The 24,448-nt window shown below is 44.9% G+C and overlaps 1 protein-coding gene across 1 annotated transcript in view; it reads left to right on the top strand.

Moving 5' to 3' along the window:
- CDS1 (CDP-diacylglycerol synthase 1) overlaps positions 1-24,448 on the top strand; it is a 467,729-nt gene that overhangs the window by 97,474 nt on the left and 345,807 nt on the right. The window contains exon 3 of the mRNA XM_085636573.1: positions 15,596-15,692. Coding sequence (XP_085492699.1) covers positions 15,596-15,692 — 97 coding nt within the window. The remainder of the gene's footprint in view (positions 1-15,595; positions 15,693-24,448) is intronic.

The following is a 24,448-nucleotide window of genomic DNA, read 5'->3' as shown; positions in this document are numbered from 1 at the left end:
TTTTTCAAAATCTCCCTCTTACCAAGTTCAAAATGTTCGCAAGTATGGTACATTGGATCATGGTAGGCAGGAGGAATTGGGGTAGGGACATGGACTCGGATAACAGAGGACAGGAGGGACGTTGAGAGGTGCACCAAACTGACCCTACAGGGCAGGCATCAGGGTTTGCAGCAGCACAATACACCACACAGGGCATGCGGGACAGGAGTGCAGCACAACAATCCATAGAAAGCAATAGGGAGGCGACAGGACCATGCACATGGACAACAGACAACAGAGGGGAAAGAGGCAATGGTAGCTAGCTGACCATAATGGACAGACAGGAGAGAAAGCTGCAGCATAACAGACCATAAAGGGCAGGAGGGACGGATCAGGGGCATTACAATGGAACCGACAAGCCAGGAGGGAGGGAATAGGGGTTTGCACATGGAAACCGAGGGCTAGGGGCAAGAGGGCAGGGCAGGAGCAGCAAGATGACCATGGTGGTCAGGCAGGATGGGCACTAGAAACAAGACACACCATGGAGAGCAACAGTGAGACTATAATGGCATACACACAGACCATGGAGGGAAGGTGGGAGGTGGTCAGGAGCAGCTAGCTGACCACACTGGGAAGGTGGGAGGGGCCATGGCAGCACAGAAGACCATGCATGGCAAGCGGGAGGGTTAGTGGCAGCACAATGGCTATGATGGGCAAGAAGGAGGGTGCAGGGGCATGCACAAAGGACCATGGAGGATAGAAGGGAGGGTCAGGACCTGGGCACAGACAAGAGAGTTCAGGGGAAGGGGCCTCACAACAGACCGCGCGGGGCAGGCAGGAGGAGCAGTTGCAGCACAACAGACCAGGGAGGGCAGAAGGGTGTGGCAATAAAATGGACCATGGAGGACAGGAGGAAGGGGATAGGGGCATGGCATGTGGACAGGCAGGGTGGAGGTGGCAGGGACAGGTTACAGTCATCTGACAATGCTAGGCAGGTGGGAGGGGAGTGGCAGCTCAACAGAACACTCAGAGTAGATAGGAGTGACAGGTCCATGGAACATGGTGGTCAAAAAGGATGGAGCAGGGGCATGCACAAAGACATCGGAGGGCAGGGGGAAGGAGAATAGGGGCAGCAAGCAAAGCACAGAGGCTAAGCAGGAGGTCAATGATGGGCCATAGAATTGGGCAATGGAGGGCAGGATGAGTGGACTGGTACATCATGCTAAATGCCGGGCAGTGGCAGCACATCAGACCATGCATGGGAGGAGGGAGGAGGCTAGTCCATGGATTCAGACCACAGAGGATAGGGAGGAGGTGGATGGGGCAGCAAGCTAACTGTTCATAGAAGGTGGGTATTAGGAACTTTATTGTTTTTAAAATGTGTGTCTGTGCGAACTACTTAAAATATGAACAAGTATGCAGCATAATCTCACTTTTATTCAGGAAGAAGAGGACGTTTGGGACTGTGACTCCGGGCTCACTTGGCAGAAACATCCCCTGACCTTCCACCCCCCATCGCAAAATGTAATGCCTGTGAAAAGGGTAGGTGGACGCAGTGTTATATAGAACATAGTCCTGAGAGCACGATTGAAAATGAAAACTAGATATAGTATATGGTATAAACTATGCACCAAAAAGTGTGATATAAGATGAACCGGGGCGTGAAATATAATATGCAATACATTGTGCGCAATGACAGATTTATTGGAGAGCGCGACATAGCACAGGCACTAGCGCTTGCTATGTGATATGCGCCTTGGAGTGTAATATGCACAGGACAGTGTTGTGTAACCTAAGTAGTCTCTAAAGTTGTAATATAAAATATGTGCTGGGTAGTGTAACATTGCATATGCACTGTGACAAAGATATGGATCCCAGATTGTAATATGTATGGCATAGCGCTGTGCTTTATAACATAGGCATCGAGGAAGGCACATTAGATGGGGCAATATAACCCGTGCGAAGGCAAGTGTGGCATGACATATTCACGGGGTGGTGTTACAGTGCACATGGGCTAGAGAGTGTCATAGCATACGCACTAGCTGGTGGAATACAACACAGAGGTGTGTGGCACTCGGCGGGCACTGGTGGGTGTAACACAGCATTGGGCTCAGCCAGGAGCACGCTGTGACTCTCAAGTGAGGTTTGTCTTCTTTCCAGAGAGTAAAATAAAAAGTATTACACATCCGGCAGTGGATGTGTGTTTTATTAACCGTGAGGGGGTTTCTTGCATAGTTTGGTCGAATTTTTGTCGAATCCCCTTTTTATGGCTTGGTGTGCATGTGTATTAAATGTGCCCGTCAATAGCTACCCATGTTTGTATAAATAAACGACAAGGGTGTCTACTTGGAGAGTACCCACCAGCGGGGGCGCCGGGATTAGGCACGGTAGGGTGTCAGACATGTCAGAGCTTCACTAGCGGTGTGAATACATTCTACGTGGATTCATTGTATGCATAGTCGCCTTTTAATGAATATCACGCAAATCGTCATGGTGATAGGTACATACGGTTTGTCCAGCATGTCCTAGGTGTTTCTATAAATATATATATTTTTTTAAAAATAAAAAACAAAGGCCGGCCCCGGGAGATGGGGTCCCCGGGGCCATAAGTGGCCTGAGGAGGGGGGCAACACAGCCCCCCTCCTAAAGAATAATTTTTTTTAAAAAAAGGCCATGACCTGGGGGTTGGGGTCCCCGGGGCCGATTAAGGCTTTGGGAGGGCCAAATTAATTTTTTTCAACAAAAAGAATTAGGGTGCAGGCCCTGGGGGATGGGGTTCCCAGGGCTAATAAATTAGAAAAAGAAAGGGGGCCACACAGCCCTCCTTCTTAAAAATAAATAAATAAAAGACCGGCATCGCGCCGGAGGCCACGCCCCCTCCTTGCAGCACTCTGCAAACGCGCCCCCTGGCCAGTTGTAAGTTGAGGAATTAATTCCCCTTCAATACTGAGGGTCCCTGAGGGCCAACTAGCCCAACGGGTATCTCCAGTATGCGCCAGGGAGCTGCGTTGCAGACAGGTGTTCTGAGGCCACGCCCCTTTTTACACCTCCATGCAACGCAGCTCTGTGGCGCTTACTGGAGGTACCTAGTGGGCTAGTTTGACCCTAGGGACCCTTAGGATTCAAGGGAACTTAATCTCTCAACTCAGAACGCCCACAGGCCCTGTGGCGCGTTTTTAAGTTGGGGAAATAATTCCCTTTCAATCCTGAGGGACCCTGGGGTCCAACTAGCCCACCAGGTGCTTCCAGTAAGCACCACTGCTCTGCGTTGCAGAGAGGTGGTGCAGGCCGTGTCACTTTTTACACCTCTCTGCAACGCAGCTCTGTGGCGCTTACTGGAGGTACCTAGTGGTCTAGTTGGACCCTAGGGACCCTCAGGATTCAAGGGGACTTAATCTCCCAACTTAAAAGGGCTACAGGGCGTGTTTACACAGTGGGGAAGGGAGGGGACGGGGCATGAGGTGACGTGTTCAGACACGCCCTGTGGTGTATTTTAAGAGGTAGTTTTAATACCCTGCCCTATTATATACTAGGGGCTTACAGAGGAGGTCATGCTAATCACAGGGGGACCCCAACGCATAGTGTTCCCTAGTGTATGTAGGTGTTTTCACTGTATTCTGAGTGTCTTTTAACATAGCACTGGCTCTAGGACTGGTTAGTCAGACTCAGTTACCACCAGTATCCGTCTGAAAAAGTTGAGGGTACAGGATGATTTTGCAACAAGGCTTGTTTCTGCTCTTCTGTTTGTTCTTTCTACATGTTATACTTCTTTCTGCACTTTTCTTCGTCTTTGAGGACTTCTGTTGCTTCTTTCTGCATTTCTTTCTGTGCGTTTTCCCTTCTTTCTTCACATGTCCTATCTCTGTAGGCATAGCTAGAAATTAGCATTTAAAAAACCTTTGAAATTCACTGAAAAATATAGGTTTCAGGCACGTTATAGCTAGGAATTAGCATTTAAAAAACCTTAGAAATTCACTGAAAAAACCATAGGTTTCAGGTGCGTTATAGTTAGCTGGACAAAACCATAGAAATTCCCCCGTTATAGTTAGTTCAGCTAACTAGAACTCGCGCGCCCGCAATGCACTGCTGATGACGTCACATATTACATCACTCATGACATGGTCAGTGACATCACTCATGACATCACTGATGACATCATCCTTGTGATAGAGTGGCAGACCTCCTCTCCCCCTAATATAACCTTTGATACACACATTCAAAAATAGAAATTAAAATTTTCAAAACAATGGACATACCAATACCAGTTACAACAACCTATTCAGTAATTGTAAGATCCACATCCACATCCACTCATTCACCAACAGTCCTATACAGTCACTCATACATGTACTCACTCATCATATGTACTCATACACCTATACATCATGTTACACAACGCCACTCATCCATAAAGTTACTCACACACATAGTCACTCATGCTAATAAAGAATCAAACATCCGTTTACCTGCATATACAGTTATACCCACACCACCACACTTACTTCTACAGAAACTTACACATACTTAGTCTTTTTAACAATCACTTATAGAAACACATACCTATTCATACAGGAACTCTTTCAATCTCTCACTCTGACATATACTCACTTATATACACCAGTAGTCACATATACTAGTTTAAAACATATGTAGTTACTCAGAGACACTATTGAGACAGTCATTCACTCACACACACACCCATGCACACACTCATCCACCCATACAGTACTGCACACATGCTGTCTTCAACACATACAAACAGTGAGTCACTCATTCATGCTCCTATGCACTACATAATACCCCCCACCGAACCATACAGACATCAGACACTTATACTGATTTTTTTTTTAAACGTAGTTTATTGGTTTTTTGCACAACCACATATAAATCTTTACAAAATTTGTATCACTATACACCCTGAAGAGTGATCACTAGCCCCCCGCCAATCATACCATACCTAACGCAGGGCCATGGAAATCCTTCCATATCTAAGCATCACACAAACCAATATTCTACATAACAAAACCTCTACCCTTAAACACTAGGACAATGATAAATTTCCTCCCCCTCCCTCAGTCCTCACCAACAACGCAGGCGGCCGGCTCTGCCCTCTGGTAACGTACAGTCCAAGGAATACCTATGTGTTGAGTTATGTGATGTGCCCAGCCTGCCCCGGGGACAGCCCCTCATCCCCGGCTCGGTCTTCGCCATCATCTCCTGGCTCATAATCTCGCAGTGCCTGCACTAATGCCTCCCACGCAGCTGCCGCCTCTAGCGCCTTATCATCGTTGCGCCTACGCGCCCATTGATACCGTAGCGCGCCCTCGCTGGTGGCCCATTTGAGAAATTCATCTTTCCATCGTTTACTAGTGGGACCCACTGTTGCCTTCCACCGCTTCGTGATTTTTTCGTTTTGCTAATATAAGTCCCATGTCTACGAATTTGCTTGTTGTTTTAGTTTTGGGCGTGTGTGGGAACCAGTGCAGTATACCAACGGCCATATCAAACTCCAGCCCCCTCTCTGTCACCTCATTCAGGGTATCTCCCACCTCTTTCCAGTAGAGACCCAGCTCTGGACAAGACCACAGCATATGGTCGAATTCCACCCCAGTTCTCAGGCATCTGGGACATGCCGCCTCCTCAACTTTAAAATATTTCTGGATTTTCCCAGGCGTCAAGTATGCTCTGTGGAGGATATAGAAGTGCACTAGCTGAAACCTTGCGATCAGACACTTATACTGATACTTAAAAAACCAACTAATAACCTATATAGACACTCCTGTAGCTACTCACCAACCCATGCAGCCACTTATACACAAAGTGAGAGACTGATACAGATATTTACATATTTAAACATTACTCACTAAGCCATGTATTCACTAAGACACACTTAATCAGTCAGTTATACAATCAATTTTTCAAAAACAAATCATCCATTTAGACACTTATAATACCCATTTATTCTTCCATAGACCTTGAGATATACATATATAAAACATGTTATTTTCAGAAAAACACACATTCACTGGATGATGTCATCAGTGATGTCATTTGAGATGTCATCAGTGATGTCATGAGTGATGTCACTGACCATGTCATGAGTGATGTAATATGTGACGTCATCAGCAGTGTATTGCGGGCGCGCGAGTTATAGTTAGCTGAACTAACTATAACGGGGGAATTTCTATGGTTTTGTACGAGTGAAAAGTCCAGCTAACTATAACGCCCCTGAAACCTATGGTTTTTTCAGTGTATTTATATATATATATATATATATATATATATATATATATACACACACACGCACACATATAATCACCTTTATCTGTGACAAAGAATACCATGTTTAGTTACAGTAGTGTTAGACAAGCATTACAAATAGTTTTTGAGCCCTTTGCTGTGTAATACCATATGAAATATAAGTGCCAGTAAAACAGCATAATTGAACTTATGAGGGCGTCTCTCCGGACGCTATTCTTGTCCTAGCTTCTATATGTCCATCACATTGTAATCTCGAGTAGTTCAACAGTTCATGCGTACAGTAAATAAAAATGCAATAAACCAAGAAGAATGGTCATCTACCACATTCCTCTTGTTGATTAGCAAGCTGGATTTGAGGGCCGAATGGCAGGAGGGTGGGGCGATATCGGTGAGCCCCTTTAGTATCCCTTACGGTGAAGGAACTTCGGAGCAATCTTCTCATGCCCCACCACACGATCAACTTCCTCTTACTGCTGCTGCAATCTCTCATGGAGACTCCCACGTGAGCCCTCTACCATAACTTCCCTAAAGAGGACAGGATCACTTCCCACACTCTGGCTGTCTCCGTTTTACCTCTTACCCCTTTTAGCCTTTTTTATTAATGTTCTATTTCGATGGCCGGGTAAGCATTCCTGGGAAGTATGCAGCCAGGGGACAATGATGCATGTCTAATTGGGGCCTCATTATGTGATTCTACTATTTCCTTCTTGTACTCGTCAATGTCAAGGCTGGTCCAAATCCTATGGTACAGTTCTGCCCCAGACAGTATCACATCGAGGATACTTGGCATGCACTTGTAGAAAATACTTATTTATTTTATGAGGAATAAAATATGCCCCATGTATAAGCTACAAATGTATCAATTTAAATTATGCATTATAAGTAACCCTCTGAGCGTTCTCCAGTACTTTCATCTAATCTACATCAGTAATGGGAATTCACAAGTCTTCAGCTCTTTTGTTCCTAATGGAGACCAGTGGTGGGCTGATATGACTTCGTAATGCACAATACGGTAATGACCCCGCTCTGCATGTACCGGCAGAGTTGTATACCATATGTAATCTCTGATTCACTGGTGGTTCGTTTGCTCCCAATTGCCAAACTTTTCTAATTACAACTGCTACACCCCCATATAATAGGAATTGCCTTACAGTTAAGTCAGTCACTTCTTAAAAAGTCTAACTAGAACAGCCGTCCCTATATAAATTCTTAGTTGCATGGACTGTGCAGTCTTTCCATACATGCAACCTCCCTGCCCAATTCACATTGAGGCAAGGCCAACAATCCGTCAGTGGTATATTTAATGAATATAGTACTGTAACCCGCGTCTTTTGGAGGCTTCTATTCCACCAGTAACTGACCACTGTCATGTATGATAGCCCAGGTATCGTATTCTTTTTGGGAGTCCATTGGTTTGTGTCAGAGATAGGATGTCCAGACTATGAGCAGTATCCTCAGTCACAGTGATCTGAACTGCCATCCATCTTGTCACCCGTTGTAGCTGCACTGCAAGATAGTACGTGTATCGTAGCCAGCATTGCGGTGAATAAGGAACTGTATGCCTGTTGGCTAAATTCCCATCTTCCACTTAAGAGAAAAACAAAAGATAATTTTAAGACCTAATCACCGTTACGACCAAGTATGATTGTTATCACTAATCCTACATGGCAAATCCTCTGCTTGTTTTTAGACCAGTTCTGATCTCCTGCATTACGAATGAGTGAGAGTTAGTCTGTCCTGATTCATTTGAAATGCTGGGCTGTTGTTTTTTTGTTGTTTTAAAAAATAAAAAAAAATGTTTCATTGCCCAGTGCGGCCTTTTAAGTTTCAAAAGAAAATTTATTTGGAATGCAATACAATGTATCATCAAATAACAAGTAATATAACATCAAAAGGAAACATGCAACATACTAACAGTGACATCAAGGCAAATAAATACACAAGATAAAAAGATCTATGGCAAAGGACAACGGGAATAATAAACAAAAATTAATAAGCATGAAAAGTAAAACAAGGTTACATGGGAGTAAATTTAGGTTACATCTGAATACATCAAGGTGATTGAGTAACTTCCTGAGTAGATGGTACTGGAGCAAAGGAGCTTTTAGCACTGTTATCTAAAAACCTCGTAACAGGGGACCATAAAAATAATCGTTTGTGCTTCAAAGACATGGGAAAAACAAAAGTTGTGTCAAGTCTATGGTTATGTCAAACATAGTATCACCAAGCCAGATATGAAAGTTTGACGGAATCCTTCCAATTTTTTGTTATCTGTTGAAAAGCAGTGGCAATTACCAGATCAATGATCTGCGTTTGTAACTTCAGTTTAATCCAGCAATTAGCAAGGCTACCCAGAATGATGTTAGCGAATGTCAGGGAGACGTTAGTTTTAAAAATGATGTTGATTTGGGACCAGACTGGTTTCCAAAAATGCAAAACTTGTGGGCATGAAAAAAGTAAATGTTGAAGATCAGTTTGCGGGAGTGAACAAGACCAACAAGTGTCAGGAATGTCAGAATGCATTTTGTGTAAGGAAACTGGTGTTATTAGCTATCTATTATAAATAAAAAACAAAGTTTGTGTAGTACTGGCTGCCCTGGAAGACTTCCTAATTGTCATCCAAATCTTATTCCAGATAAATGTGGGCCATTGTATGCCTAAGTCAGTCTCCCAGGAAAGTTCAACCTTAGTTTTGGATCTCTGTAAAAGCAGGGATAATAAACATGAGTAGAGGATGGAGGCCTTCGATGATCTGGAAATGATAATTAGCCAGACATGATCTAATGGTGTAGGAACAAGAGGCAAGGAGTGAAAGTATGTATAGGAATCTAGTATGGCAGACCGGAAGGCTAGAAATTTGTGAAGGAATGATAATGATCGGTGATACAAGGAGCATGCTTCTGAAAAAGTGAGAAAATAATTATTCTCAAATAGCTAATGTACCCACAAGATGCCCTTATCTCTCCAGGTTTTCCAGTAAACTGGCTTCCCTTTGATGCAAATGAGTTTGTTATGCCATATGGAGGAGTTTAAAAATGTATGTAAATCATGTGGCTCAACAAGTAGAAGTTTATTCAAACTGGTACATGAATATTTAATAATAGGTGTATGTAAGTTTTGTGGTTTCCTTGTAAAAGAAAGATATTCTTGAAAAGAAAACGGGTAAAGGAAGGAGCTCTCCAAATCGAGCCAGAGAGAAAGATCAGGGGATGGAATCGACAACCAATTGGATAAATGTTTCAATAAGAATGCCATGTGGTACTTAGGAAAATCAGGGAATCGGACACCCTCTTCAGATTTAGGACGAGACAACTTTAGTAAGGACATTCTGGGTTCTTTATTCAGCCACAAAAAAGAAATAAGAATAGAATTGACTTTATGAAACCACCTTGTGGGGATAGTCATTGGTATATTAGAAAGAAGATAAAGAATAATAGGTGTCAACATCATTTTAATAGTATCAAGACGACCCAACCACGAGAGATACAGAGGGTGCCATTTGGTCGTGAGGGAAGTAAGTTTCTCAATACATTTGTTAAAATTGAGTGAAATTGACGATTTGAGGGAAGATCTAAACCATATACCAAGGTATTTTATATGAAGGGGGCTCCAAGTAAAATTGGACAAGGAGAAATCTTCTTTAAAAGTGTATTTGGAAAGGGGCAAAATGTTACATTTATCGTTATTTAACTTGTAGCCTGAAACTAAGGAGTATGATTTAACTTCATTCAAAAAGGATGGCATGGTAGTATGGGGCTGAGAGATAAATAAAAGAACATCATCAGCCTACGCAGCTTATTTGACCTGTAGAGATTTAAAGAAATAGCCCGTGATAGATTGATTCTGTCTTATTTTAGACAGGACAGGTTCAAGGGCTAAATTAAAAAGTAAAGGAGATAAAGGACAGCCTTGTCTCACTCCTCTATGTAAAGTAAAATAAGAAGATGTGAGACCATTAGCAAAGATGGCGGCCTTAGGGTTGGAATACAATAAAGATGTCAAGGGGGTGATTTTTGGGCCAAAACCGAACCATTTTAACGCCTGAAAGATGAAAGGCCAGTAAACCCTATCAAAAGCTTTCTCGGCAGCCAGGGGTTCTGTAAGATTTGGCGACTTAGAGATGATGTCCAAAAACAAGCGGGTGTTGTCATTAATAGATCGACCTTTAACAAAACCCGATTGTTCTTTACCCAAGAGTTGGGGTAAAAAAGATTCCAATTTGAGAGCTAATGATTTCGAGAAGATTTTGTGATCTATGTTGACTAAGGAGATGGGTCTATAATTTTTGCAATAATGTAGGTCCTTCCCCTCTTTGGCAATAAGACAAATGAAGGCTTCTAGAAAGGTCCAAGAGGAATTACCAGAAGAAAGAAAAGAGGAAATTAAAGAATGAAGCTTAGGGATGATGATTTGGGCAAAGTGTAAGAAAAATTCAATAGTAAAACCGTCTGGACCGGGGGCCTTCTCTGTTTTAAGGGATTTAAGAGCAGTGAGTAGATCAGTCGAAGTCAAATCTGTTTCTAAAGGGTCAAATTGTGAAGAAGGATTCGGAGTTTTGTGAATTGAAGAGAGTTATAGGGAGATATCATCCTCAGATGGGTAAGTTTCAGGGGTATACAGTTGCTTGTAAAATTGAACACATTCTTGTAAAATATCAGCATCTTTGTACTTAGAAGTGGTTGGGTTCGATATTATGGATTCAATATGCAATTTATTTTGTTTAGTCTTCGAATAATTAGCTAATAAACACCAGATTTATTTTGTCCTCCGTAGAATTTAGCACTAGCTTTTAAAAGAAACAAAGAGGCAGCGTTGGTTGTACCTTTATTGTATTGTATTTTGGCATTAATGAGATCAGTTAAGTATTCCTTCGATTTGGTAATATAATAAGTATGTTTCAATTACTTTATCGTCGAGAGGAGTGCTTTATTTGAGGTCCGGGCAGTTTTCCATTTATGAGAAGTGTATTGAATAATAAAGTCCCGAGCAGAATCCTTGAAAGCATCCCAAATTATATGAAAAGGCAGAGTGTCATCATTATTAAGCAGGAAATATTCATTAAAGAAAGAAATAAAGGAAGAATTAAAGCAAAGTATTATTAGATCTCCATCTCCTGGGATGTGATGAATGAGGCAATAAGTCTAACAAGATGGAAACAGGAGCATGGTCTGAGATAAGGATGGGACCTATATCAGCAGAAATTAGTGATTGAGAGATTTTATATGATACAAAAACATAATCAATTCTTGATTGGGTCTGATGAGGTGCGGAGTAAAAAGTAACTTCTTGCAAAGACGGTTTGCATAGTCTCAAAGCGTCAGTTAAATGAGAGTGTTTAATAACCTGTGTGAAAGTTTTGTGTGCTTTGGAAGGGACGAAGGGTACTGTGGACTTCCGATCTAAAAAAGGATCAAAGACCCGATTACAGCCACCAGCTAGTATAACATTGCTAGAAAAATTGTGGGAAATCAGTTGTTGTAGATGGGACCAAAAGGGGACATCACCAGAAGTAGGGGCGTAGACATTAAAGAGAGAGAGCAAAATGCCATCAATCCCCAACCTAGTAAACAGCCATCTACCCTCATCATCTCTTTCTTGTATAACCAGGGAAGACCGCAAAGATTTGTGAATTAAAGTAATAACACCATTTCGTTTGCCGTCCCCAGGGGGAAAAAAAAGAGTTCACCAACCCAATTCTTTTTGAGCTTTAGAGATTCAGACTCCGTAAGATGAGTTTCTTGCAGCAAAACGATTTTAGCGTCCGCTTTAGAAAAATAAGCTAACACCCGTTGTCTTTTAATAGGCGAATTCAAACCTTTAACATTCCAAGTAATGATTTTTAACGCCATAAGTCAGGGAAAAAAATAAAGATTAAGATGAACCAACCATAATGCATAAACCATTCACATACAAATAAGATGCCAATAATAACGTTTAAAATTTGAAACTTAATAAAATGGAGAGAAAAAGGAAAGAGGGAAAAAAGGGAGTGAGTAAATTGAAGAGGTCCTGGGACGAAAATATGAAGAAATAACAAAACAGTATAGGAAAGAACTAGTGGGATGAAGAGAAAGAGAAGAGGGAAAAAGAGAAAGAAGAAAGTCAAGAAAAATAACGCAGTAAAATTGAGAAAACACAAAGAACATACTTGCAAATAACCCAAGACGCATATAAGGTGGGGGGAGATGGGGCCACATGGAAGAGTGACGACTCCAGACTCCAAGCGGGAACGGACGAGAAACGACGGGAGATACAACATATGGGGAAATACATCTAAGGATAGACCTGTAATAAGAAAAAGAAGATAGTGAACAAGCCAACATAAATCAGCAAAGGGAAACATTGACTACAATCAAACAGATACATATAGAACATCAACAGCAATTATGAAAAGCTTCAATACGAAAATAAGTGTTCAGTCAAAACAGAACAAGAACGTGAACATATCAACACAAATCAATAGGATGGGATTCATGGCTACAATCCAACTTGAACAGATAGAGATATCAGCAGTAATTATGGAGAAACTCAGCATTCAAATAGAAATGCAGTCTGACCATAACAGCACAACTATTTGTTAGTAGATGAGGAAGATGCAGAGGTATCCATGGAATCCGCGTGACAGAAGTTGAGAAAGCTTTTCAATTTTAGGGGATCTTCATATGTGGTAGTCTTGTTATTGAAAGTTACTTTGAAGAGGCATGGGTGAAAAAGGCCATAGCGAGCGCCAATAGCTCGAAGTTTTGGTCTCATAGCTAAAAAGTATTTTCGTCGGTCAGCAGTGGGTTTTGAATAATCCTGAGAGAAGAACAAGGCATTCCTCGCCCAAGAAACATGATTAGCTTCTCTAGCTGCTGATAAAACTTTAAGTAAGTCAATGTCCTCTAGGAAATACAAGATAACCCCTCTTGGTTTCCTCATACTGGTAGAAGACGATGCAGGAGCAGGACCCAAACGATGAGCTCGTTGGATGTTTAGCTGAGTATCTTGAGGCAAATTAAGTACTTTGGGTAAGTATGACTTGAAAAAGTTGATAGGATCAGAGCCCTCCAAGTTTTCTGATAATCCATAAATACGGAGATTATTGTGTCTATTTCTATTTTCCAAGTTTTCGGCTTGTTTTTGAAGAGACAACACGTGAGAATGAAGAGCATCAGTCTTGCTATTGGCAGAAGTCAAGGATTCGAGGGACTTTTCTACTGTAGTGACTTTATCCTCCAAGCTTGACCATCTTTCCGTTAGAATTTGAGAATTTTTCTCCTCAACAAATGGACGAAGAGCTCTAATTTCCTCAAGTAATAAGTCTAAAGAGACCGAAGACGTTTGTTTGGGAGGAGAAGGAGGATCTTTCTTTAGACGCTTACTTGATGTCTTGTTAGTGCCAGAGGAATTTGGAATATTGATAGCTGTGACACTCTTAGGTGAAGTGCTTAACGAGTCATCCATGTTAGCACAGTCTAAATGAGTTTTAGAGCAGGTTGAAAAATTGTATACCTGAGACGATGAAATTGAAGCAACTTTGAATATTTTACCCATTCAGCTAAAGCAGGTTATAGAAAAAGGGACGAACAGCCTCCAAGTTTGGAAAATTATAAATAATTATATCCTCGCAGGTGATGCAGATAGGAGAAGAAATTCATAAGCAGTATTCAAAGCAACATACCACAAGCGACGCCTTCTGACATCTCCATCCATTAATGAAGTTAAAGGAAGGCCAGTAAAATAGCATATCCAATATGGTTAGCAATGACCCACAATTAAAACAGAAGAGATATAATCAGGATGAAAACAAAATAGCACTCGGACATATGAGGAAGAACTTTGAGAGCGTTGAAACAGAAAAATATAATGCAGCTTTTCAGGATAATTCCCCAAAAAAGTAAGTAAATTGAAGCTTTCAGTATAATACAGTCATTCTTAAGAGAGGCATTTGCAGGAAAGCCTTCACAGAATGTAGAGCACAAAATGGCGGACAGTTCAGTGTAGAGAGTACTTCATTAAAAAAAAAAAAATACAAACATTATGAGGAGAAAAAGAACTTCACAGCATCTCTTAGTTCCATCCGCGGCAATTCAAGGGCATGTCAATCATTCGAACAACAATGCCGGTGAAAGCGCTGGAATTTTACGAGATGCGAAGAGAGAAATGTGAAGAGCGAGCGGAGCGGACAAAATGGCGGCAGAGTCCGTGTGAGAAGCGCTCCAGGCAAAAAATGCAAAATACCTTCTTTTATCTTCGTTTGCGTAAGATGGAAAGGATGTTATTCAGCTCCGTGGCATTTCCAACGACAAAGCTGACAGTTTGAGATGTCGTGTAGCAGATTTGCTGCCCGTCGAGACCGAAATCCCTCTCGCTGTCCCGGGGACGTCGGGCGCCGGCAACCATCCTTCTCGGGCGCTGTCCACGCCCCCGCCCAGCGCGACCTTTGATCGTTGAATAATACAGAGGGACAGAAAGTGTGGCAGCAATGATCAGATAACAGGTCTCTGAAAGTAGGAATCTTATGCTTTCTTTCTTGGGTACATGGCAGAAATTCCCCGTCGCTTCATTCGCAGTGAGCAAGTGTTCACAGCCATAGGGCGCTGAGGCAATTGTAAACCATGCAATTCTACATGTCAGCAGCCACACCTGGTACCTAAACAGTTATGGCTACAATTTCTACATGAGTGAGCTTATACACAGCTTGAGAGACTCTTTTACATATAATGTTCGGAGATTTTATACACTAAGATTTCGTCTAGGGGGAGTTTACATTCTTATCAATGTCACTCCCAGCCATACAAATAAAAACACCCCCGATGTTGATCGCTACCTATTTATAATCCTAGAAATTGCCTTCTCAAATTATTCATGTCATTTGCAAAGTCAATGTGCTGTACAGTTCCGTTCCAACCTGCCCTATTTTCGCTGGTCTATTTCTCTTTGTCATACACACAGAGATAACTGTTTTATGTAAAACATCTTCTATTTATGGTGTTTGTTCAGCAATACAATGTTCTGATTTAAAGTTATTTGCTGCTTACTAAACTAAATTCAAAACAAATGTTTCCAATAGGTGCTACAGATTGTGTTGTATTTGATATACCTATGTTCTGGTCAGCTGTATGGCTTTTGTGGAGTTCTTTGTGGTCCCTTTCATAAAATGTGTTTAAAAAATACTTTATTTTCTTTTGATGAGCCTTTGACCATGGTAGAGACATTTGATTAGATAACATGCTGAAAAAACTTATATTTGCTAATAATCTGTTGCGCCCGATAGATGTGCATACATCTAATAAAATATATCAATACATACTCGTGTTCTTTTTACATAGACCACGATTTCTGACAAAATTCTATGCTTGATGTTTTGCAGGTGGAAAAACTGGTGGATTCGCGGGATTTTTTCTTTGTCCATGATTACAACATTTTTCCTGCTTATTTATATGGGGCCGGTTATGCTGATAATTCTAGTAAGTTTAGTTCATATACTTAATAGCTTTTGTTGTAAATTAAACTTTTGTTTGTCGATTTTACCGTTTTTTGTTTTGTCTATTTTTTTGCAAAATGTGCAACTAGATTTCCTCATTTCTTCTTGGAATAAGATGTGGCAAAAATGCAGTTTGTATATAGTTTTATAATGTCGTTGTTATTAAAATGCTGTATGTGGTGGTGTACATCAATCAAATATGATCCACCATTCAAATCAACAACTGCTGTCACAACCTCGAACGAGATTTAAACCACATTATAATGGCAAAATGTCACCCTAAAAAGGAAATGACGTACATGTACTGAACCTGGGGAATGCGTTTTTGTGTGTGTATACATGTATGTTGTAACGTGGGCCCTTCGGGACCCGGGAGGGCGTTATGCCATGTAGGCCGCAGCGCGGGGAGCCATCGCGGACACACGAAGCCACAGCCAAAGAGTAGGCTTGGAGATCCCGCCCCCGAGCGGGCGGCTCCTTTAATTGGGAACCCCGCAGGCCACGCCTGGCCCGCAGATGCAGTGTTACCCTGTCTAGTAAAACACTAGACCGTGGAATACTACATCCCTATCCAAATTGGTTAACTAAACAATGATCACAACTCACATTAGTTCAGATAGTTCAAACCACCGGGGTGGTAATACTTGCGTGCCCTCCGGCGTCAGCATCTGGATATCGTCAGCAGGCAAAGTCCCTCAATCGCTGACTGGGGCGAGAATTGGGCCTTAGGCAATACCTTTGAGGAGATCCTCGCAATCGTGGACTGGCGGGAGGTCCATTCTCTGGAGTGGAGTTGTCCACCGGCCCCCTGGTGTCCTCGGTGCTTCCGGGTATATCGGTAGCTGCGCTACTCGTGGACCCCTCTGTGGGTCTCTCCGGGTGTCCTGGGGGCACCTCTTTGAACCAGGATGCGTTTCTGGACACGTCCTCGCCTCCTTTTTGGACAGTTACCATGGTCCCTCGGCTTGCGGTGACTGTCCACGGCCCGGGCTCATAGTTCGTTCTGAATTTTCCCCCGGGGCGGCGGTCCTCGAAGAGGACGGTGGCTCCTGTGCGAAGTGTTCTTGGCGTAGCCCGGCAGTGGAGGCTTGCTCGTTGGTTCCGGCGGGCTCTCCTGGCTTGCACCTCCTCAGTCTCTACGGGTGGCGGTGTCCACCCTGGGCATGTCAGGAATAGGTCTCTCTGTGGGCCTTGGAACATCAGGGCCCACGGGCTTCTTTGAGTGGTGCAGTGGGGCGTGCTCCGGTACTCCCTCAAGAATTCGTGAAGCCGTTTTTCTGGGTCTGTTTGTTCTACGCTTGCGATGCGGAACACTTTGTTTAGGGTGCGCATAAAGCGCTCCACATCGCCATTGGCTTGTGGCCACTGGGGGGTTATCCGTCGGTGATGCACTCCCCTCTGGCTTAGGAACGTGGCAAACTCTGCTCCCTGGAAGGGAGGTCCATTGTCGCTGCGGATTTCCTGAGGGAAACCGAACATGGCAAACACTTTCTCTAGGATGGGTTCTACTTGGGTAAATGCTGTTGACGCCACCAGTTCCACTACGGGGTACTTCAAGAACTCCTCCATTAGTACCAGTGTGTGTTTCCCTCCGGGGAAGCTCCCAAAGTCCATGCTTACTCGCGACCACAGGACAGTACTGGCGTCTTCAGTGATCACTGGTGCGGGTCTTTCTACATTTCCAGTCAGCTGGCACATCGGGCATCGACTGACATATTCTTCCACCATGTTTTCCAGCTCGGGGAACCAGACTTTCTCTCGCATCCTGGCCTTCATTTTCGTGATTCCTTGGTGCCCTCCGTGGGCTAGTTGCGTTGCTTTGTGTCTCAGGGCTTGAGGTATTACTAGCCTTGCTCCTCGTAGCAGGATCCCGTCGATGGTGGCGCTGAGTTCATGTCGTATGTGCCACATCTTCCCAGTGTACTCTCGCTCCTCCGGGCTCCAGGCATTGGCTGGCCGTAGATAGTTGGCCCACGATCCCTCCTGGACCGCGTCTAGAGTTCTTTGGTACACACCATCAGTGGTGGCCGCCTCTTTGATGTCTTCCAGGGTCATGTTTACAGGGCAGGCCGCTGTGGATATTAGGTGTATGTATTGCTCCACCTCCTTGGTTTCTTCGGGTGTTGGGGCCGGGTGCCTGGACAGGAAATCGGCAAGGTTTCTAGCTCCCGGCCGGTATACGACTTCCATCTCATAGGGTTGCAGCTGCACTGCCCATCTCTCGATCCGCGGCGGAGGGTGAGGCGCCGTCCCCTTGAAGAGTGGTACGAGTGGTTGGTGGTCTGTGACCATCGTGAACGGATGTCCTTTGAGGTACAGGTGGAAGTGGTTGCAGGCCCATTTGATCGCTAGTGCTTCTCGTTCTATCTGCGCTTCCGTAGGGGTGAGTGACTTGCTGGCAAATGACAACGCTGCCCATCGTCCTGGTTCCTGTTCCTGGGCTAGGACGGCACCTAGCCCTACAGGGCTGGCATCTACTAGTACTTCGGTCCGTTTTGCGGGGTCAAAGTATGCAAGTGTGGCTTCTCCTAGGAGGGCGTCCTTTATGCCTTGGAATGCCTCTTCTTCTTTCTGCCCCCACTGCCACTTGGCGTCTGATTTTGTGAGGGCTTGTAGTGGTTCCGCCCGCGTGGCTAGTCCTGGGATGAACCTCCCACAGTACGTTGCCATACCTAGGAAACTGCGTACTTCTGTTGGGGACATTGGTGCCGGTGCGTCTCTGATGGATTGGCACTTCCTCTGGTCTACTTGGATGCCTTCTTGGTTGAACACGTACCCGAAGAATTCTAGTAATGGCTGGAAGAGCTGGCATTTATCCTTATGTAGTGTTGCCCCGTGGTCTTTGAGGCGTGCCAGTGTGTTGTGGAGGTGTTTATAATGTTCGGCAGCTGTCGCAAAGTGGATAAGAATGTCATCACTGACGTTCAGCACGCCGTGCAATCCGGACAACATTTCCCTTATCGTATTTTGGAATACTTCTGCCGCTGACGATATTCCGAAATTGAGTCTCTTGTACCTCCTTAGGCCTAGATGGGTGCTGAACGTGGTGATGTACCGACTCTCTTTGGCCAGTGGGAGATGGTGGTACCCTGCGTTGAGGTCGATTTTTGAGAACCACTTGGATCCGTTCACATCCGCGATGATATCATCCATAGTCGGTGTGATGTGGCGCTCCCGTCATATAGCTTTGTTCGGTAACCTCATATCAATACAGAGGTGTATCGCCCCCGGCTGTTTTGGCTTCTCAGCGATGACCATCGGCGACACCCAGGGCGTTGGGCCTGATACTTTCTCTATGACGCCTTGTATTTCTAGGGTCTCCAGCTCTTTTTCCACTAACGGCCGTAAGTGGAAAGGAACCCTCCTGTGTCGCAAGGCCACTGGGGCGACTGTCCTATCAATGTGTAGTTTGACTGGACTACACCTGATGCGTCCAAGCCCTTGAAATAGTTCCGGGAATTGGTTGAGCAGCTCCTCTACTTGATGGGTTTGTATTCTTCTCGCGAACAAGATTAGACCCAGGTCTTCTGCGGTATGGCTGCTTAGAAGGGTGTCTGCTTCCCTGTCGACGACGTGTATTGTTGTCGTTACCTCTAGGCCATCTGCCTTGATGGGGACTGTGATCTTCCCTTTCAACGGAAGAGGTGTGTCGGCCCTGTATGCATAGATTCTTGTTTTGGATGGCTTCACTAAAGGACGGGGTGTTAGACGTCAATATTGCTGCAGGCCCATGACGTTTACAGTGGCCCCTGTGTCGATGACTGCTTGTACTTCCGTTCCCGCCACGTGGACTACGCACGTCGGTTGCGGCCTGCGGCGCAGCTTGAGTTCCCGCGCGAACGAGATGAGGAATGCTTCTCCTTCGTCTTCGTCCGAGGACTCTGCACTTGTTTATTGGTATTTCTTCCCTTTTCTCTTCGGATCTTCTGGCAGCCTCACGTCCGTTAACGACAGGTGCCGTACTGCCTTCGTCGGGGGTCTTGTGTTCCGGTACTCGCGGCCTCTAGTGCGTCTCCGGCACACGGAGGAGAAATGATTTGGTACCCCGCAGTTAGTGCATGTTTTCCCTTGCGCTGGGCAGTCTTTCGTGGCATGCGGCTCATGCCCACAATATCCACACTTTGGTTTGGGCCCCTCTGTTTTCTGGCTCCTGAATGGGCCTCCTCTTGGTTTGCCTCGAAGGGCGTCTGCCTGTTCTACCTTGATGTTTTTGGGCCGTTCCGGGGGTTTGGTGAGCGCTTGGTCCATCTCATATGCTCTGGCTGCCGACACGTCGTGTGATCTCGCCAGTACTAGCATATCCTCGATTGCGATTTTTGGTTGGCGCAGGATGAGGCCTCTCAGCGTCTTGTCTCGACACCCCTGTATTAGTTGTGCTCGTATTTCTTTTGGCTGGTCGTCTTCTGTGCACGTGCTAGCGAGCTCACGCAGTCGGGCATAGAATACGTCCATCGACTCCCCCTCTCTCTGCCGGGCTTTCCACAGTTTGAACCGTTTAAAATCTGGGTTCAGCTGTGGATCAAAATGGGCATCGAGGGCGGCTACTGCTGCGTCGTAATCACCTGCCGCCCCTGTGTTGGGCAAATATTTGAACAGCTTGAATATTTAGTCTCCTGCGTTGTGCAGGAGCAGGGACCTTTTTATGGCGTTGTCAGTTTCCCTGGTCATGATGAAATAGTTGTTGAGCTGTTCTATCCAGATCTTCCATCTGGGCGACGCCGTCGCGGGGTCTTCCAGTTCGCTGAATGGGGGTAAGACTCCCGATGCTGCATGCTGGAATAGGGCGTGAGCAAGCGCTGCTGCTTGGCCTGGTGCGGCCCCTGGGCCCTGTGCAGCCCCTTGGGCGTTGTCGACCATTGTGCCGGGTGCAGGAGGCCGCTTTGTCTCGGTTGGGTGGGTGATGTGTCCCTCCCTTGATGTGTTTCTCCCTTGACTGCTTGTTGTGTTCACTGTGGCGCCTCTTGCGTGTTTGGGGCTTCTATTGCTCCGCCGATTTGTGGTTTTGCTCTGCCTCTTGGGCCTGTGCCAGTTTAGTGGTAATAGGCACTATGCTCTGGGCCAGCGCTTATTTGTGGGTTTGGCGCTTTCCTTGCCTTGTCCCCTTGCACTTGTGTATTCAGCTTCCTCTTCGCTGTGTTTCGGTTATTTTTTTTTTTTTTTCCTCTCTGGTCCCTGTGGTCAATGTGGCATTAATTTTAGAGTATCAGGGCACTGCTGCTGCCCTCCTTATCTTCATCCCGAGTGCAGCTCTTGCGCTGTGTAGGCTGGCTGGTGTCCGGGCGTTAGGAGCGGAGAAAACACTCACCGCGTGACTACTGTGGTTCCGGCGGTGCAGCGCGGCCTTGGATGCTCCGCGCGGGCCGGCACACGTGCGCGCACCCAGAGCAGCCGAGTCTCGACGTTCTTTTTTTTTTTTTCTTTTCCAGCGGTGATGTGCCCGCGTTGTCGGAGCTTGTACACGTGAGGGTCTTGAGCCCCCACCCTCGTCGCCAGTGTAACGTGGGCCCTTCGGGACCTGGGGGGGCGTTATGCTGTGTAGGCCACAGCGTGGGGAGCCAGCGCGGACACACAAAGCCACAGCCAAAGAGTAGGCTTGGAGATCCCGCCCCCGAGCGGGCGGCTCCTCTTATTGGGAACCCCGCAGGCCACGCCTGGCCCGCGGATGCAGTGTGACGGTCTAGTAAAACACTAGACCGTGGAATACTACATATGTGTCATTATATTACATAGTGAGCGTCGCTACAGTGTAGTTATAATTAGGTTAGAGTTATCAGAAGAAATAAGGTTTTTGTTTCGCTACAAACTTTATTGCCGTTGAACAAGTCTTCTCGAAACTTTTCCCAAAAAGTAAATCCACCTCCGCCACTTCCTGGAAAGATTTGCGCTGATCTGTTAAACCTTGGCCAAAAGAAAGGAGGGGGATTGGGGCCCTAAAATGTCGTTTTCCCATGCTAATTCCCATAGGACATTTCTGTCACAACTAAGAAACATGCATCAGCAGAACCAATTGATCTGGCGTTAGCTACCAACCTCTGTCTTTTGCAATGCTTTTTGTCTTGTGCGATTGTATGAAAGCAACACTTTTAAAATGATTATCAACTGATTAAAAGAGTATTACAGCACAAAACATTGAGATTCAAATCAGACCGAAGCTGCGTGATGTCACGATGTTACAAAAATAAGGACGTCGCTAGCCTTCATAAATAACAGGCAGCATGCTTCCCATTTCAAACGTTTGTAACATATTTGACCTTTTGTGTTTTTTAAAACTTGCATATTACAAAAGAATAACATACGCTAGTGTTCTTTTTCAAATTTCGTATTTTTTAAATGTATTGCTTCTCACTTTTTGTTTCCAAGTAAAACCCATGCATTTTAGTTGTACTTAGTTCGTGATTTTTAATTGAAATGCAGCGTTTAAACCGTAACATTCCCGTTCTTCCTGTAGCGCCAAAGCCTGACGTAGTGTGAACGAGGATCCACATCTTCGCTTTTTACCGCGTTTGTGCACTATTACTCTTCAACCAATGAAGCATTTCGACTAGAACATCTTTCCTCATACAACACATTCAGCAGCTTCTTAAAACTAATGACGCGATTGTCAAACACAGAGAAATTGTATTTTGCCTTCCTTCTGCACTATTTAGTACCTCATCAAGCGCATCAGTAAGATGTTCGTTTCTCAGAGGAACGAACATTTCTGTGCACGGTTGTGAAACTGGCGCTGATCAGATCACTCCTGTAGCATCGGCTTCTAAGAAACTGCTGTGCTCTGTGAAAACTGGAAACATGGCTTCTCCTTAGCAGCCAAGGTTTCAGATTGCTATGTGTGATATTGCCATACTTTCAGTGTAATTCTGAGTGACATTCAGCGACTATGAGTGACACTTTCTCGCGAGCACAATCAAGCAATGAAGACAAGGGAGACAAATATCAGAAATTACACCCATTTGAGCAATGAGAAGCAGTGAGCAAAGCACCAGGGAACTAAGGACACTGCAGGATCGATTAGTGTGTGTGCCAACCGTGCAGCACATCTCACATTAGTGTCCTTTTTATTTTCACACACTTTTATTAGGAATGTAAGTGACTGGTAGTGCTCCCTCTCTGTCCTACATGAAATCATACTCCTACATAAAGTAGCACAGTATGCTGTTCAAACAATGAGCTTAGGGCCGGTGCCTTGCTGAGTTGACACAAATACCAAAATTGGGCGCCAGAATGCCATAGACTGTTTTGAAAAGCGCCTTGTTAATGGCATTTAAATAGATTCTGAGTTGCTGTACCTCCGGGAGCAACTTAAAAAAAAATATTCTTATTAAATTTATAAAACGGAACACAAACAATACACAGTCAGTGCTGTATGATGAAACCTGGTGGGGTTGGCGAAGGAACAGACAGCAGACAATAACTTCCAAACTCTTGTTAAATAAGTAAGACCTTAGCAACTACGCATATAAATAGCATGTACACTGATCTGCCAAGTTAGTTGTTTGACCAGCGCCTCATACTTTTACGTATTTTGCCGGTCAGCCTCTCCACTTGTACACCATCTTCTCGGCTGCTGCACAGTAGTTCATACCCCGTTACCATTTTGCCATCGGTGGAGTTGAACCACTTCTCCAGTGACGACCAACATCCCTCTTGGCGGCCAGGAATCCCACTCCAGCCAATACTGTTTAGCTCAGTACGGCACGGTGCAGCCTGGAGCCAGCCTGTCACTGAGCCACGACCGCAGTGGACACCAGTTCTCACACCAGCCGCATGGCACCGCTGCACGATGCAGCCAGCAGTGGCCTGTCACAGAGCTGGGCCATGGCGACTGAGCTTAAGTGAAGTCGGAAGGAAATGTCTAAGCATAATTTATTATTTTAGCATAAGCAGCATGTGACGAGCATAAACCTCAACACTCCAGGCACCTCTGCATCAAGAGTGACAGCGAGACTAGTGGCAGTGGGGCAATTAAATTCGGTAATGCCGCAAGTCCAGTCTAGCCACAACGACTCGGGCTAGCCCAGCAGCAACAAAACGGCCTGGATGCCTGGGCATAATGATTCTGTGCTGAAGTGCAGTGTTGGTCATCATGTGTGCTCTGGGGCTCCAGCTGCACCGTCAAGCTGTGTTGGTTGCCAGCAGCCAGATTCAGATTTGCCGCTGTGGTCCACAGGCAAAACTTAATATCAAGTGTGCATGCTCGCACCGCGGGCTGCTGGACCGACCCGCCTATTATAGTGAGGATTACACTCACTGATTGTCTCGGTAGTACCCATTGGCCGGGCACTGTGACTAGAGTCCGACAATGTCACTGACTTGTAATCCCGCGGCGCTGTCTGGTGAATCAACAATTAATTGTGTTAGTTACATTTGTAGCACTGCAGCAGCTACCCTACAAGCAGCTGAGCCAGCCGCCAAGCCTGCCGGGACCAGCGCACACCCCAAAGTGGCCGCTTACTGCCACTCCAGCTAAAATTCAGTTAGTATTGGGTGCATTAGCAGCGCCCCTGCTTTGACAGCTGAGGAGGCGCTACAATGCGTGATGTTCCGTTTCAGTGCAGTGATGCGGACTACCACACTGAAATGCGTTAGCCTAATGCCTGATGCTTGGTATTTGGCAGGGCTGCTTCTCAGAAGAGTTTTTTTTGTGCGACCTACTCATTGAGATGTGATGGATCTCGAAAACCATAAATAGCAAAATAATTTTTTGTGTGCATTGAATTACACTAAAATCAAATAGTGCAT

This window comes from Triturus cristatus, chromosome 2_1, assembly GCF_964204655.1.
Source record: "Triturus cristatus chromosome 2_1, aTriCri1.1, whole genome shotgun sequence".
NCBI lineage: Eukaryota > Metazoa > Chordata > Amphibia > Caudata > Salamandridae > Triturus > Triturus cristatus.
This window is presented reverse-complemented; position numbering and strand designations above follow the sequence as displayed.